The sequence below is a fragment of the Talpa europaea genome (assembly GCF_964194135.1).
Source record: "Talpa europaea genome assembly, chromosome: 5".
NCBI lineage: Eukaryota > Metazoa > Chordata > Mammalia > Eulipotyphla > Talpidae > Talpa > Talpa europaea.
The window spans coordinates 15,501,839-15,518,754 of NC_140071.1; the positions used below are offsets into that span (position 1 = coordinate 15,501,839).

The window sequence follows — 16,916 nt, forward strand, 5'->3', positions numbered from 1 at the left end:
TGGTTCCGCTGCAGCACCATTGAGGAGCACCGGCCATGGTTCTGAGCTCCCCCACGGGCGTGGGCCTCCACAGGTTTACCCAGACAGGAGCCAGCCTAGCTGCTCAAGGTCTCAAGGGCAGGCAGGCCCCCAACTGCATCTGGAAAACCATGGGTTTACATCTTCAAGCCAGGAGGAAGAGTGTGGAGGTGAGCAATCAAAGGCCTGGCCTCCAAGGAAGGTGGCAGCCAAGAAGGACTGAGCCCCTCCCTCTCTGTTCCTAAAGAAAACCTGAATTTTCAGGGGGGAAAACATTAAAAAGGATCGTATCTAGTATTGTCACCCCCCTCTGGGAACCACACTTGACACGTTTGGTTAAAGGAGGGTAGGAGAGAGGGAAAATTGATGGTAAACTGGTAATAGAGATGGAAAGGATTTTACTCATTTAGGCTAAAACCAAATGGGTTTTCTTATTTCTGGACTCCACTCATGGCCCCTGTTGCTCATGGGAAGGAGGCCCGTCACTTTCTCTGGGAGAAGGGGCAACACTATCCACTTCTTCAAGACCCCAGGAGCCATGGCATAGGTTCCATGGAAGAAAACTAGTCAAACCACCATGCTGGTCTAGTTTCTCAACGGCCCCCGAAGTCCCCGGGGTGGGCGGTGCAGAACTGGCCCACCTGTTAGGGCAGGATGCCCAGCAAGCCAGGACAAGGGCTCTCATCAGCACATCCCTGGACTGGCTCCTTTGGGGGCTCTCCACTGGGCCATAGGCTCTCAAGCACTGGAAGTGTTGAGAGTCGCCATCTTGGCAGTGCGCTGATTCTCAAGGGTGGCTTCTTGGCAGTGGTGGAGCTACGAGAGACTTTGAAGGCCAGGGAGGCTGTTTCTGAATGAAGAAGAGAGAAAGGTGTTCCAGAGGTCAGAGGCAACAAACCAAAAACATGGAGTCCAAAGGGAGATGGCTGGATGATATAGGGAACGTTGACAAGTTCATGAACTACTGTGCTAAGCCAGTGACTTCTGAAGTTACATTTGGCCAGACAGGCTTCGTTCGTCTGTGGTCAGCAGATGAAGGAGACAGTTGGCACCCTTTATGTTGCTGGAGTAATAGAGCCCCTCTGAGCAGCGCCGTGCTGGAAAAAGTGGGGGATCCATCAGGTCTCTGTCTGGTACTAATTTCCCCAGACATTCCTCTTGCTGCACATCAGTGGCCAGTCAACATCTGGTTTTCCTAGTGTTGCCTGAAGTTTCACTTTAGCTTCTGACAGTGTGCATTTCAGATTTTCTAGATGCTTCACATTCTTTCTCATTTGCAAACAGCTTGAACGGGCAGGTTACCTATATTTCTAGGGGGATGATGGCTTGTCCGGATTAGACCTTAATTGTTGCACTGGACCTTCGTAATGGATGAAGAAAGCAGATGGCTTTTGTTTTAAATGTTGAAGGATGCACAATGACCCACACCCACTACATAGAGCTAAGAAGAACTGCAGGGGTGAACCTGATTCAGGACCTCCAAATAAGTCACTTTGGAAGGTTTTGCTTTCATTTCTCTTAACAGCTGATTACCCAAGAGAACTCACACATTCTACAGTGGATGAATGTTTGTGTCCTTGGAGTGAAATAGGAAGTCAAGTGGAGACTGAACCAAAGCAGCAAAGTTACCAGCAGACCAGAGACTGAGACATTTATTCATTTATTTTAAAAGACAGTTGTTTTTTTTTTTTTAAATCAAAGTTAAATCAATCACTTTTTAGTGTATTTCAAGAGTGTGCAGACCAATGTCCACAGAAGCTCTATCAAATTCATCAGTTTCTGGTTTGGGTTTCTCCTACCAATGATCTCATTTTTATGTTTTAAGGAAAGTTTAAGATTCAATTCAATATGATGATTCTAACCTGTGTATGCAATACTTGGTGCCCTGTCATAATTTATTGTCTCTAAAAAGCATTGGGACCTCTGCTCCTTGTTTATATAAATATGTCATTTAATCCTAACAACAAACCTGCAAATGTTAATAATTACCCCACCCTATAGGCAAGGAATTTGAGGGTTTTAAGCACTAGGTGACTTTCATTTGCACTAAGTGCCAGAGCTGGGCCCAAGCTATTGCAGTTAAAGTCTCCTGCATGAAGACCTAGCTGTGATATTTTCATCTTCCTGTACTAATAGTTGTATAAATAAAAGGAATCTACCCCACAGATGTCTGCACACACAGTGGTATCTGATTTTCAGGAAGAGAAACCTAGTCAGGGAATTCGATAACGACTCTTACTGCACTGTCCAGTGTTACAGCCACTAACCGCTGGTGGCTATTTAAATTTAGTTGAAAACGTCAGTGTCTCAACTGCCGCTATCCAGATTCCAAGCACTTGTGGCTGGTGGCTCCATATTGGATGGTACAAATACAGAACGTGTAGAAAGTTCTATTGGCCAGCACTGCTAACCAGACTTTGGTCCAACCCGCAGAATGTTATCTTCTGGGGTCCCCTGTGCATGCTGACGGGTAACAAGTAATTGGCCTGACCTGACAGCTCCACTCTCCTGTGTCAATACCGTGTGTCTGTCCATGCACTTCACAGTATGCTCAATTTTCCTTCCAAGGAGGAAGTTGGCCGGATATGGAAGATGGAGCTGCTTAAAGAATCTGATGGGCTGGGAATTCAGGTTAGTGGAGGCCGAGGATCAAAGCGCTCACCTCACGCTATCGTTGTCACTCAAGTGAAGGAAGGAGGTGCCGCTCACAGGTGACTAGCTACCTCTCCCCCTCTCCTCTGCCACCTTCACCTCTCCCTCCTCCTCCCCCGGGGGTGCTGGGACTTTCATTGGGTCAGCAGCTGGTAATTACCATTCATAAGGTTTATGCTGGAAATCAGGCGTGAGCAAGTCTAATTAAACACAACTCTGAGCACAGGAAGTGGCTAATTGCTGGCGAGGCTGCAGGCTCCTCCTGACCACGAGGAGAGATTGCATTTCTTTCTAGTCCAGTTTGAGTTTCAAGCAAATGTTCTTGTCCTAACTGTTGACACTGGTAATTATGTGGTTACTTATTGAAACTATGCCATGCAACACTACACCACATCCCTGACGTCATCCCTGCCATGCACCGTGGCTAAGGACGTGGGAAAGTGGCTGGTTTTAACTGAGGCCACCATCCATGTGCCATGTCAGGATGCCAGGTTCGTCGGCATCCCACCCTGCTCTAGGCATGTCTCTGTCATGCAGTTGTAGAAAAGAGTTGAAAAAATGTGACTTTTTCTCCTTGAGCTCTATTAACAATTCCTACTTCAACACATTTTTTACACCGCTTGTGCAAGGCAAAAAAGTCCATTTGGAGTTACAAGGATGGACAGTCAGATGTTGCTTAGCAACGTTATCATCAACAAGGACTGCATATACAATGTGCCCCAAGCAGGCTGTATCATATCGCCCAGGTGGGCAGTAGGTGTGCCAACTAGCTTTGTGTAGTTACACAATGGATGTCATACAACCAAACGACCAAGCAATGCATTTCTCAGGACATATCCCCTTGATAAGCAACACGTGTCTCCATTCCCTATATAACGCGTGCTCTGGCCATGCCAGCTAATGGCTCATGGCATAAGGTGTTTTCTCTTTGCCTTATGTATTTGTGTTCCTTGCCCACATGGCACACAAGATGTAGAAAGGTAGAGTTTCATTGGTGAGTGGGGTGAATCTTTGCAACTTGGGTTTAGCCCAGGTACCTGGATGCTAAGGGGAGATGGCAAACCAGAGTGTTGTTAACCTGCCCCAGACCAAGAGGGCACTCACAGTAGGTCTCACAGGGTGGGGCTGAAGTTGCTGGAGGCATTTCGTCTCAAGAATAGAAAATGAAAGAGGACCAGGACACAAACTGTCTAGTGTTTCATGCTCATCAGCCTCTTCCCAGAGATTGTGATGCTCACACTATGGTCAGCTGACTGGCTGGCACGAACAATTGAAGGACTAAGACTAGATAGTTTGGGCCTCCTTGGTGGCCTTAGGGGTTAAATCTCAGCACTGTCACCACTATGGCCTGAGTTCGATCCCCAGCCAGGGAGCTACCCACATGGTGCAGCAGACCTCTCCTGTCCCGCCCGCTGCTCCATTCAGCAGTGTATTTTAAGTCATTCTGCCTGTTCTGCTCCCCACTGTCTCTGGTGAATCCTCTCACTCCCCCCCACATACACACACACCCTTCTGGCCTATACCCCAGTTCTTTTATGCATAAATAAATAAAATAAATCTTTTTTTAAAAAAGACTAGATAGTTTTTATCCAGAAGAGCCTCCTTAAACTTCCCAAATGACATCTTCAAGGAACTCCCACGAGAGTCAGTTTCCCATTAATCCTAGGTCTTAGTTTCCAGTACATTGTTAGAAAGTTGGCAATTAGGAAATTCCTGTGCCCAGAGGTGAGCTTGCTTAGAACTGTTCTTGTCTATTTTCAACATCAGCTGTTTCTGGGGGGTGTAGGAAGGGCTGTCACCATTTTTTTTTTTACCCTTCCTCGGGAGTTGTGTGTCTCTCTGTTTCAGAGTGTGCAATTCACATGCGGGACATTCTAGTTAATAACAAGAGGGGAAAGGGTGGAATTAAAATGGGAAATAAAAGAAATGGGGAGAAGGCTGGTTGCAATGGCACTGTGGATTAGAAAACCCAAGGACACTGGCCAGGACCACCGTATTCTTTATTCCGGAACACCCTCTCCCACAGTGACCCACTTGGGGCTTCCAGTTTGTTCTTAATGGTTTTCTTATTCCCCTTTTCTTCCCATCTCAAGCAACTGGTGGGATCCTTAGCATTTGCCTGTTCTAGGGATTTTAGGACAGAAAGCAGAGGCTGTCATAAGTCTCTCATGCCTTCTGTCTGTCCGAGGAAAGATTATGATACTTAATGATGTATTTCCTAGAGCAGGGCGGCGGAGAAGAAAGCTGGTGAGGGAGGGGAGCATGGAAGGACAGAAGTCAGCTGATTTGTTGAAAGAAAGCAAGAAGGAAGGTTTACAGATGGAGAGAAACAGTTTAGGGAGCTCCAGAGATCAGCACGGCCCCATAGCAGCAGACTGGGCACCGACGTTGTGGCTCCAGCGGGGATGAACGGACCCTAGGTTAGGATCTCACCTCCCTGGGCTGCCTAGCCCATATTCAGCAATGGGAGTAAAAAGCCTTGCTTGACTCCATGGGGATCCAAGGAGACCAGACCATTGGAGGCTTAGGTAGAACCCACCTGACAGGTAGGGCCACCCTTGACCCACCATAGAGGGGGCAGTCCCATGACAAAATCCCCATGTTGTGACCCACTCTGCTGGGGTGAGGTCAGATGCCTGCAGCAGCAGATTAGGCAGCTTATTCACCCATGTCCTGATCGCCCTATGTGTCCGCGTTTGTGTTCCCCCTTTTGCTTACGAGGCTAGACATGAGACACACAGGTAAGAGAGGCACTGGGGGACATCGTCCTCAGAGTCCGAACCTGTGTGTGTTGGGGGAGGGGAGAGCAGACACCTACAGTGGGGTGTCACAGGTGCCAGGCTATCCGGTGTCTCCCGGGAAGAGGGCAGTGAGGTCAGGAAGGCTGCGGGCGAGCATTGGACGCCTGTGCTCTGGAGGGGTCAGCCCGGTGACCGCCCCGTGCTCAGGACTCTGTCTTGAGGCCCGGTGGCAGGGGGCGTTCAGAAAAGTGGCGTGGCCATCCTCAGACCTGGGGGTCTGGGTGCCTCTGCCATTCTCTGCGACTAGATGGCACACATTTCCTCACCCTTGATGCGAGATGTGATGGTGACTTAAGAACAGGCTTATGACTAAATTCATGGAGCTTTTCACTCCACAGAGTGGGACTTTGGAATCCTGCCAGGCCAAAGCATAAAGCCATCCCCCCGCACTCTCCGTGGTGGCCCCTAGTGCCTTTTTAGCCTGATGTTAACTGTCCCCTCCATGACCCGCTTCAACCAGGAAAATGCCCCTTCTCAACCCTCACTGTGTTGATGGGCATGTCTCGCTCTCCTCCCGCAGGGATGGCAGACTGTCTCTAGGAGACGAGCTGCTGGTGATCAACGGCCACTTGCTGGTCGGGCTGTCCCACGAGGAGGCGGTGGCCATCCTCCGCTCGGCCACTGGCATGGTGCAGCTGGTGGTGGCCAGCAAGGTAGGTCTTGTTTGTTTTCCTAAATGTTTTCAATGGCGGTAGTGAGTGTGTATGTGAGTCCTCCCTGTGCCTCCCCCATGCAGACACACACGAGCATTGAGCACGCACACACACGTGTACGCTTGCACACTTGTCAGTCATGATGCTACAGCTAAGGAGGGGCTCCTTAGCTGGAGTGCAGTTATTATTTTTGCCTTCTTTCGAGGGTCTTTAAAGACATTTTGAGGGGATGGAAAAACAAGACTAGCACTAAGAAGACGGTAAGACTAGTAGGGTGGAAGGAAGGACAAGGTGGAGAGCAGTGACTCGCCCAGGGAGGAGACGCAGAAGTGCACTGGGCAGTGTACATGAGAGTTTGAAGAGCGTCATCGGTCTTAGACACACACACACACACACACGCAGACACACACAGCGCACCTCCCTAAGTCCACAGCTGAGCGGCACTGGGTTTTCTGCACGGACAGTGCACGTGCCCACCAAATCGTTACTCCCGTGCTGACGTCTTTCTCCTGCTGGTTTGGAAAATGGGAGCGGGACCTTCTATGGCAAGCCATTATCTACAAACACAAAGCAAACATAAAATAAGACGCAACAGGGTCGCTTGTGGGTGGACTAATGATGAAGGGGCCTCATGGGATTTTGAAAACTAGTTCCTGGAGCCTGGGGGGCAGGGAGTACCTCATCTATGACCTCCCCACTGATCTGAGAAAAGGACACAGACGTGTATTGAAGTCTGGGTGCCAGGTGTTTTTGCCTGTTATTTAATTCTTAAAATAAATCCCATGAGCCAGATAGCAGTTCTTTTCACCCCAAGGAGGACATTAAAGCTACGTGGTTAATTTGCCCAGAGGTCACTCTAGCAGTGGGTGCAAGAAGCAGGTTTCAACCTGTGTCTGTGGGGACTGCCACGTTCTTGTCTCCCAGACACCAAGCTGCCCTGTGATTAAAGAAGACGTCGAGGGCACCAGAGCCAGTGGTCTCAGGGAAAGGTATCCTGTGCTTGTTTGACTGAGAGGGGCTCTCCTCGCAGCACCGAGCAGCTTCCCGGGGCCAAGGAGCGGTCGTCCGTCCTATGTGTCCATCCATCCGCTCATCAACTCTCATCCATCTGTACTGAGCCCCAGTCCTAAAGCTGACTCAGCCTTCAGACAGTGACCCCTTCCCATCCTCCAGCATGCTCCATTTACAACTGGGCAGCACAATAAACTAGCAACTGCTGGTTTGTTTCCAAACTTAGTCTCTGCCATGCCGAGCGTGCGTCTGCGTGGGGGAGAAGGTAAGAAGCAGAGCCTCTGGGCACTTGTTTCTCCTCTTTATCCAGCAGGAGCAAGTAATGCCCGGGCTTTGTTTCTGTCTTTATATTTGAAGAGAGGGAGAAAGGAAAAAAAAAAAGAGCCTTTGACTGGATGAATGTAAGGAATCATAAAAATGTCAATTTTTGTTGTTGCAGACAATAGTCCCTTTTGTCACTAAACATTAAGGCGGTGTTTTGGAAATACAGGAGTTCCTTTCTTTAGGAGGGTGGCTCATGTTCTCATGCAAATGCATTACTTGTTTACGTGTGGGTGCTAAGAACATTTTTTGTTGAATAAATGAACTCAGACTATACAAGTTCATTTGCTATTCTTAGAAGTACATGCGTGGCGTTACAGATTTCTCTCTTTTTTCACTCTAGGTTTTCATACCAGTAATAGGCACTTATTGTGTCTAATGTAGAAAACTCAGAAAAAATAGAGAATAGAGAAAAAAAACAAGATTTTCATTATACCACCCACAGTACTGGCCGTGATCTGCCCTTCCAGACAGGAGCACTTGTGCATCTGTGCTGTTGCACACACGTGTTTTTCTCTTAAATGGAATCAAACCTAAGGAAGCTTCTGCACCTGTGGGCAGCGCCCTGTACCCAGACACCAGTACAGCCCTTCAAAAGCTGTGGGTCTTGAGCACGCTGCTCTCTCTACCTTGCAGTGTTTTCACCTGTATGTTGGAATCAGTAACTCCTTCATGGGCTCTCAGTGGCAAGCTCTTGGAGACAGGCTGGTCTTTATAGTGATCACATATTACTACATCTAGTTTATTTTTATACCTTTTATTAATAAGGTTTATTGGTTTTAACCTGCTTTTTCACTAAGGAGCATACAGTAAGAATCTTTCCACATTAGAAGTCTGTTTAAGGGGTGTCAGTGGTCTGTTCTGTGGCTATTGCACAATTCACTCACCAATTAGGACCTTCATCTTTTTTTTTTTTTTTTTTGAATTTTATATTAATGAGCTAGCCGAGTTGACATCACAGAAGAGAACAGGAATCACTCTTTAAGAACTCTTGCTCCTTGGCTAACAGTGGACTAGTCGCAGTTACTGATCTAAAATGAATCACCTTCAGGTTCCTGGAAGGTGGAACCAGCAAATAGCTAGTAACAGACGTCACTGTCACCAGGTCCCAACTCGCTAATAGTTTGTAAGGTTTGTTGCTTAAGGTGTGTGTTATTGTTCTCTCTTCCGTCAGCCCCCAAGGGGTGCTGTGATCAACACCTTCCACGGGTTTCCTTGGAAACTGGTGTGGGAAACTCAGAAAAGGCTGGTGTGGGAACTTGGATCCCCCTGTAGCCCCAGCCCAGGAGACCTCTCAGCTCCTGTGTGTGTCCCCAGGATGCTCACGTGGCCTCTGTGATCTCGCCTGCCTCTGGCAGCCCCCTCTGGCCTTACCTGTGCGTGGGAAGGCCTGTGTTAATGATGCCCCCTTTCAAAGGAGCTGATCTTGATGGAGTCTGATTCATGTATTTTCATTGACCTTTAAATGTTGTTCAAACGCTGCTTTCATTGAAGACATTATCAGTTTCCACTTCGGTGTTGTAATTCAATAAACGATCTAATCTCTTTCTAAGAACCATCTGCTCACAGATGAGCAGCTGAGAGAGGACGATAGAGTGGGTCTCCACTCTGTGCTGTGGCTCTCAGACAAGCAGGGGAGACGGACCTGCACTGCCAAGCCATTTTATAACGCAGTGAAGGCGCGAGGGAAGCAGGGGAGGTGAATGGAGAGCCTCCCGAGATGCCCCAGGAAGACTAGCGGAAGAGGCTGTGCAAGCTTTGCTCACATCGGCCTTACTCGTGAGAGGAAGGCTGGTCTGGGCAGAGGGAGCTGCTGTTGGGAAAGGCAGGGGGAGCCACACGTGACGGCAAGTCAGTGCAGCTTGAGTGGAAGGCGCGGGTTGGAGGGGAGAATAGAGGCAGTTGAGTTTAGAGAGGCAGGAGAAGCCCGATCTCTAAGGTGAGGCCTGCTGATGAAGGGGTTTATCTTGAAAGCAAGACCAGGGGGACAGCAATGAAGGATCATAAATTCGGAGAGCTTGGATTCCCTGTGGAAACGTTGACCAAAGAAACAAATTCTTCAGGAAAAAAATTGGTTTGTGCATACACTGGGCCCACACCCCTGACCACCGAGGGGACCTTGAGGTGGACATGTGGAATGCACATGCCATGTAGCCTCTGGATGGGGAGCCCGTGACCCCCCCACAGCTGACATTGCAAGCTTTTCTTCGACCTTGACGGAGAGCAGCTTGGTGCCATGGGGTAATTCGTGGGCCTTTGTGTCCCCATAGGAAACCTCTGCAGAGGACCTCCTCAGGCTAACAGCGAAGAGTTTGCCTGATCTGACGAGCTCAGTAGAGGACGTGTCCTCTTGGACCGACAACGAAGACCAGGAGCCGGACGGGGAAGAGGACGAAGGAGCCGGCTCGTCTTCCGCCCGGGGAGCAGTGAGTGGGCTTCCCGTGTCCCGGGCACCTCTGCTGCGGGGATGGTTTCCTGCGATCATGAGTGTCAGGACCAGAAAGACAAGCTTGAGATAGTACAATAGACACCAGGATAGGAGAGGACCGCCATGCATTCTTTTTGTTTTTGTGCCAGAATCTTTCAGAAAAATCTATGAGGATAAATCTCTTTCAATTACCAAAAAAAAAAAAAAAACCATTTGAACTAGAATCAAATGAGACAGCAACTGGGTGTTTAGTTTAGCATATGTATCAATTTCTAGAGGGCTCAATAACCTATTGAAGGATTGTATTGCTGCTTTTCGATAGTGTTTGAAAGCTATTGTTTGTGAGATTTCTGGTTGCAAGTAGAACGCTAAAAATAACACAAAACCATTCAATTGTATAGGTATGTCTTCCAATTTTGTTCTTAGATTTATCTTTATTTATTCATTCATACAAGAACTGGGGTGTAGACCAGAGGTGCAGAGGGTGAGAGGATTCCCCCAGAGACAGAGTGGGGAGCAGAACAGAGGGATGTACTGAAATACACTGCTGAGGGGAGCAGCAGGTGAGTCAGGAGAGGTCTGCTGTGCCATGTGGGTCACCTCCCTGGCCAGGGATCAAACTCAGGCTGCAGTGGCTGCCGAAAGCTTCATAGTGCTGAGACTTAACCCCTTGCACCACTAGGGAGGCCCCCATGTCTTCCAATTTTAACCCAGCAGGCTGTCACAAGGCTCAGAGTTCCTCACGCCCACAGTCTGCTCCCACACTGCCTGGCGCACCGGTCGCGAAGCTTTAGGTTACTCGCCCTTCAGTGTGGTGAAATGTTCTCCTCTCTGTATCGCATCTTAGATACAATCTCTTGTTCGCTCTTGTTTCCCACCTAAGAGGAGAGGGTCCTCTTCCTGCCTTTTGGAACCCCCACTTTTTCCCATCGTCGCTGAGCCTCCGCAGAATGGGTAATCATTGGCAAATTCATCTTGCTTATAATTAGACCATAGGAGACAAAACTTGTGACTCTTCCTACTTCTATACTTTTCAGTTTTCAGTATTTTTATACTCTTCCAGTTTGAGGCCAATGGATACCGTCCCTCTTTCTTCTGGGACATTAGAAATTCCGGGCCACTGGGTATGGTTGCGCAGGTTGTAGACTGCACAAAGGGCCACACCCAAGGGAGCAACATTCACATCATTAACATCATAGGCTTTTATCATTATTATGACAACTTTTTTTGAATATGGGAGTAAAGCGTTTTGCTAATAAAATCAGTGTATTCAGACGATTTTCCAGTCAAGGCAGGAAAACATCTTGAAGAGGTGCCTTCTTTGTCTAGAAGCATTGTATATGCCCATTGTTGAGGACGAACATTTTTCCAGCTTCTAAACAGGAGTCCCCTACTCAGGACGTTGTTCTGGGACAGCACCCAGGGACAGCTCAGCCAGTTTTCAACAGAGCTAAGTAATCTCCGTGCCTGGGCTGGAAGAGGGCGGGGATTCTCCTGTGACTGCCTGTCATTCCTAACCACTTGCCAGGGTTCTCTTCAGAATCCTCTGATGTCTTCAGGGCTCAGACCTGAGTCCCAAAGCCTCTGACTCTTCTGTTTCATGCCTCTTGCTCCAACAACACTCCTTACTGGGGTCTCTCTCCCCAGCTCTTCAGAGGGATTGACCCCCCGGGGCCTCACAGCCTGCTTGCTGCTGGGTGGAGAATAAGGACGAGCCCCTTTCCTGCTTGTGGCCGTGGAGGGAGACTCCTCACTGCAGGCCTTGCTCACCTGGAACCCTGCAGGGGCGGGCGTGGTGGCACAGGAGGGGCAGGGGACTGTAATTCCCCTGCTGCAGACCCAGATCCCCATGGAAAGGAGAGCTGGTGTTCAAAGGGATTGAAATGGCTTTGCTGTGAGGCATGACACACGTGTCTCTCTGGTTATCTCAGAACTACCTTCCTCCCAGAGACCAAAAATTCTAAGTTATCTGAGACACTTCCTTCTGCTGGAAGTATGTGCGTCATCTGTCTCTCCCAAATCTGCTCATCACTGCTCCCCTGGAATTTAGTATCTGCTTTTTTTGTTTGTTTGTTGCTACCTATCTCTTTGAGGAAAGAAAGAAAATACTGAAGGTTTGTAAACTTTTCAAGTTAAGGGTACCCCTTTGGACCCCCAGTATCCAATAGCACCTTGTATTCCAGCCATATTCAGACGTAAGCTGTCCAGAGAGCAGTGGTTCTCAAAGTGTGGTCCCCGGACCAGCAGCATCAGCATCACCTGAAAACTTGTGAGAAATGCAAATGTGACCATGTGACCATGTCACATCAGAAACTCAAGGTGACATCCAGCAATGTTTTATAATAAGACCTCCGAGTGGTTTGGACTCAGGCTGAAGTGTGAGTCTAGAGAGGCGGCAGAGCCCGCCGGCCTAGGAGGGGTATATGTGTTGTGCCTGGTGAGTCCACAGTGTGAGTCCTTTCTCAAGGACAGATACGGCTCATCTTTTTAAAAATGAGATTTTTTTTAGGGGAAAAAAATCCCACACTCTGATCTTTTAAAAATGAAGGGATAGAGTTTTAACATCATAGCATGTGAAATGGGTGTTACCTCTTAAGTAATTGGGAGCCTGTCTCTTTTTATATTTTTTAACCAAAAATGGAGGTAATGATTCCCTTTGCCAAATGTGCGATTGTCATAGTTCAGCTCGAAAGGGTTTGCTTAGCACATCAATCAGGAAACCTGTCTCCGGCTTCCTTTGGCATCAAGAGAATCAGTTCTAACATTTTCAGAATCAGCAGTTTGGGAAAATCTTGGAGAAAAATCTTGGTATTAAGTGTAAGAAGGAATAAAGACCTCATCACTCCAGAGGGAAGAGAAGCCGAGCTTTGTCTGTAAGTCCGATGTTGGTGCTTGATTGCTTGATTGTTTGTGGAATAGCCTGAGGTCTGAGAACTGGAATCACTGTCTTCTGGAAAAGTCGGCCTCCTCAGGGATAGATGTTAATCCACATAGAGAAAGAAAGGAGAAGACCTCTTGTGTTTGATCTGGATTGAGCAATTGGTAGTGGGGCTCTGAAGCACCTGGATCTTGAAGACTGGAAGGCAGCCTGTGGGGGGGGCTCTCTCTTGGTGGGTGCCTGTCTAGATTTTTCTGTTGAATCAAACTTAGAGCCTAATGCAAAGAACAGAGAGCATGAGTATATGAAGTTGTGATTAGGATTAAGACGGGAAGTGTCTGGAATCTGAACTTCACGGAGTGAAACTATTTATAGAGGGACAGACTGGTATATGGCTCTCTGGACTTTAAGTGAGGGGAGCAAATGTCCTTTCTCTAAAACCTCATGGAGAAGATTTTAAGATGGGCTGCTCATGTTGGCAACGGGGGGCTCCTACTGCTGAAGAACCTTGAGGGCCCCCTCAGCATAGGACAATAGCAGCTACTGCCTAGAGGTGCCCTCAGTCTGCGCCTGGATGAGAAACAAGCTTCCCTTCTCCCTAGGCTTCCACTTCTGAATTATCCAACTTCAGGACTCACCTCTTCCAGGAAGTCTTCCTGGATATGCACATCCTTCATATTTTAGCCCCTAGCATGTAATAAGCCCTGTATTTTCCTTCATGATCCTTAACACAGATTAAAACAACTCATGATGGTTTGCTTAATGTCATATTCCCTGTTATGGGACAAGGCCTGTGTCTGATCCATATCCAAGTGCTCACTGTCATTGTCATTATATATCATGGGAGGGACAGGTGGATGGTTGGGCTGATGTGGGCACAGAGGTAGATGGCTGTTCTCGTTTCCTAATGCCCTGCATGTCCTTTTCTTCTCTTACTTGCCTGTCTTACCCAGCACACCATGAACTCAAAATGGGCACAGTACATAGGAGGTACCTACTGGTTGTGTCTTTAAGCCAGAAAGTCTGTCTGCCTCTCCCTTTTGAAAGTTTCCATCTGGGGTAGGAATATCAATGATACAGAAACCATTTTTCCAAGTACAGCATTGTGGGAACACAGTGTACCTTCCCTTAAAATAGGACATTTGTGGTAGCACCTCATTAACAAATGAGTCAATTCTTATGTTTATTTGGTAAAGGCTCAAAAGCTGTGAGCATCTGGAAAGGGAAATTAGGGCTTGATTTTTAACAAATGGATGACAACCACCACGACCCCTTGGGTCGGTGCAGTAATAAGGGAGATCTAAGTGAAAACACGAGCCACAAAGACAGCAGGGAACAGAATGTGGAACGGCAGTTCTGGGCAATGTGGGTTCTGAAAAAAGGACAGTGACATGCGAGACAACAAGGACCTGGGGACTGGCTGGCCCAGACCTTGCATCAGTTAGGCTAGAAACGCATGGAGAGAGGGAAGGCTGCTGAGGCCCAGTGATGGCAGACTCGTCCCCATAGATGAGGAAGCTCAAGGTGGCTGTGAGGGAAAAGCAAAAGTGCTCAGGCGCTAAATCCAGTGTTTACGGCCCTTCTCAGCACGCCAGGGGAGTGTATGGGGCAGACACTAAAGTGTGCATTGCCAGCTCCACTCCCTGTATCTAAAATGCCCTCAGATCTCAGGGTCCCCAGCTGCAGACCCCCGTTTGGCAGGTCTCAGTGGAGTGGCGACCAGGACTCTATTTTCAGAAGCTTCCCCAGTGATTCTCATGCTCATCCAGGTTTTGAAAAGCAACCTGTGGGCAGCGGCTGCTGACGGAAGCAGCCGGTCCGGGCACAGCCCTGTGCTGGCCATGGGGCAGTTTCCGTGAGGTGGCACCAAAAGGCAGACTCCCCAGTATCTCCTGGTTGGGGGCCTAAGATTTATCTGAGATTGGCTTTGAGATAAGAGGAGGCTTGACCCCCAACAGCCTACCACCTCCCTCCTGTCTAGTTTGGGGCTGGAGTTGAGGCCCAACGTCTTGGCGGTGCACACGGAAAACTTAGAAGAGCGGATCTCCCCTCCCCAGCTCCTTATTGCATGTGGTCCTGGTTGCCTTTGCAGACCCAGGTTTCCGGCATAGACATAGACAGATGTGGTAGAGGCTAAAGCTGTATTATTCCTGCACAACCTGCCACAGGCAGCAAGACACACTGATCCACGACCCAAAGAGCCAGCATTTTTCTCCCCACTGTCTCTGTGAACTGCCCTCTTACCCCTGGAGGCCTGGACTTCCCCTTGGAGGGCTCCATTCACTAGATGACCCTTAAGCAGCACTCAGCTGGCGGAGATGAAGCTGCTCTGTGTGTAGAACTGGCAGCGTCAGACAAGACAGGCAAGGCTGCAATTACTGCCTGTCTAAGAAAATAAGATTTAAATTTGGGGATGGTTGGGGTTTGCTTTGGTTTCATACTTAAGGAGATGAAGTGATGATTTAAATGGGTGCGGGTGGGGGGAAATGAGATAAGAATGATGATTTGACCTGGATGAATTGCCCAGAAAATTGCTGAAGTTTAAATGAGGCACTTTTTCGAGGGCCTGTTCCAACTCGCTATCTGGCTGCCTGCAACATTTTGATCCGCACAGTTTGCATTTCTCAGGGAAGTCAACAGCTCTCGTGTGATTTGCATAGATAAGCAAAGAATGTTTTCTACAGACTTGCTGCAGGGTGGTCTCCAAAGTGGGGTGAGCACACGGGAGGGGGCCCGCGGAAGGTCCCTTAAAGTATGGGCGGAATGTACTAGGACCTGTATGGATTTGACCTCATTTTAGATGTTTCCTGTTCTCCAGCACACCATACTTTAGTGCAGCTTAGGGTTGTAATTTTTGAAGCGGAGTTGGGAGGACGCGATGGTCTCTGAATCTTCCACAGCTGATGTCACGGGCTGCCGCATCACAAAATACAGTTCAAGAAACCCCTTTATACCGAGGCAGCTTTATTACCACCTTCTAGATTTGAAAAAAAGCCTTCATGTTTCAGTGCAAATAGTATGGGCTAGTAGAGCGTGTAATAGTTACTCCAAATTAATTTCTTTTTACGAAATAACACCGTAGAAGCCATGAGGTGACCTCATTCCTTGGGACAGTTGCTTCCCGCCTGCTTATCCCATCACTGTCTTCCAAGAAGCCTTTCTGCCCTGCCCAGTCTTCCTCTTCTGTCACACTTACTCATTTCCTCTTGCATATCCTTGGGGCCTGCACCTTGATGGCAAGAAGACTATATTAAGGCTCAAGGGAAAATGGTAGATGGGGAAAAAAACAAAACAATTGTTAGGGGGAAAAGGATGTCCCAAAGCAAATTTCATACAGGCTTTGTGGACTCCACCCCCACCCCAGGCCAAAGCCAAAGACACTGGGAACTCCAAATCCCATCCCCACCAAAGGGAAGGTGGCTGGGACCTGAGGGTGGGGTTAAGCAGCCAGGTGGATACAAAAGGCAGACACGTGGGTTTTGGGGGTCCTCCATTTTTGGGCTCTCGGCCAGCTCGCAGCGTCCGGCCAGCTCTGAGAGTGACTTTGGGTTTCCAGGTCTTCGGATCGGGTAGGACGCATTAAAGACTTTATTTCCCTATTTTCTCCCTGAGTTGTACATTTTCCTTATTTCTTTTTCTCTTGTAAATAAACCTTTTATTAACCCTTTTGTATGTGTCTGTAGTAGAGTATTCATAAGTCCCTTTATTTATTTTTTTTTATAGAGGCATGTTTTATTTATTTATTTGTTTGTTTGTTTGTTCGTTTTTTTTTGTTTATACAAGCACTGGGTACAGTCAGAAGCGCGGGAGGGTGAGAGGATTCACCAGAGCCAGAGCGGGGAGCAGAGCAGGCAGAAGGACCGAAGTACACTGCTGAGGGGAGCAGAGGGTGGCAGGAGAGGTCTGCGCGCCATGTGGGACCCTCCTCCGGTGACCGGGGAGCAGCCGGGGATCGAACCGGTGCCGCAGAGGCCGCAGGCAGCTTCGCAACCCAGCGCTCAACCGCTGCGCCACCGGGGAGGCCCCATAAGTCCCTTTAAAGCGCGCGGGTGAGGACCCATAGTCAGGAACCCGTTTAATATCGGGGTGGCTCTATAACACTTTCTTCTGCCGCAGACAAAATGATGGCACTTACCAGGGTGAAAAAGCCAAGG

General features: G+C 48.4%; 1 protein-coding gene across 1 annotated transcript in view; it reads left to right on the forward strand.

The window, feature by feature from the left end:
- Positions 1-16,916, forward strand: part of PDZD2 (PDZ domain containing 2) — a gene marked incomplete at both ends in the record, with an annotated part of 207,467 nt that overhangs the window by 127,776 nt on the left and 62,775 nt on the right. Inside the window, 3 exons of the mRNA XM_084233525.1 lie at positions 2,587-2,729; positions 5,992-6,124; positions 9,727-9,882. Coding sequence (XP_084089651.1) covers positions 2,587-2,729; positions 5,992-6,124; positions 9,727-9,882 — 432 coding nt within the window. The remainder of the gene's footprint in view (positions 1-2,586; positions 2,730-5,991; positions 6,125-9,726; positions 9,883-16,916) is intronic.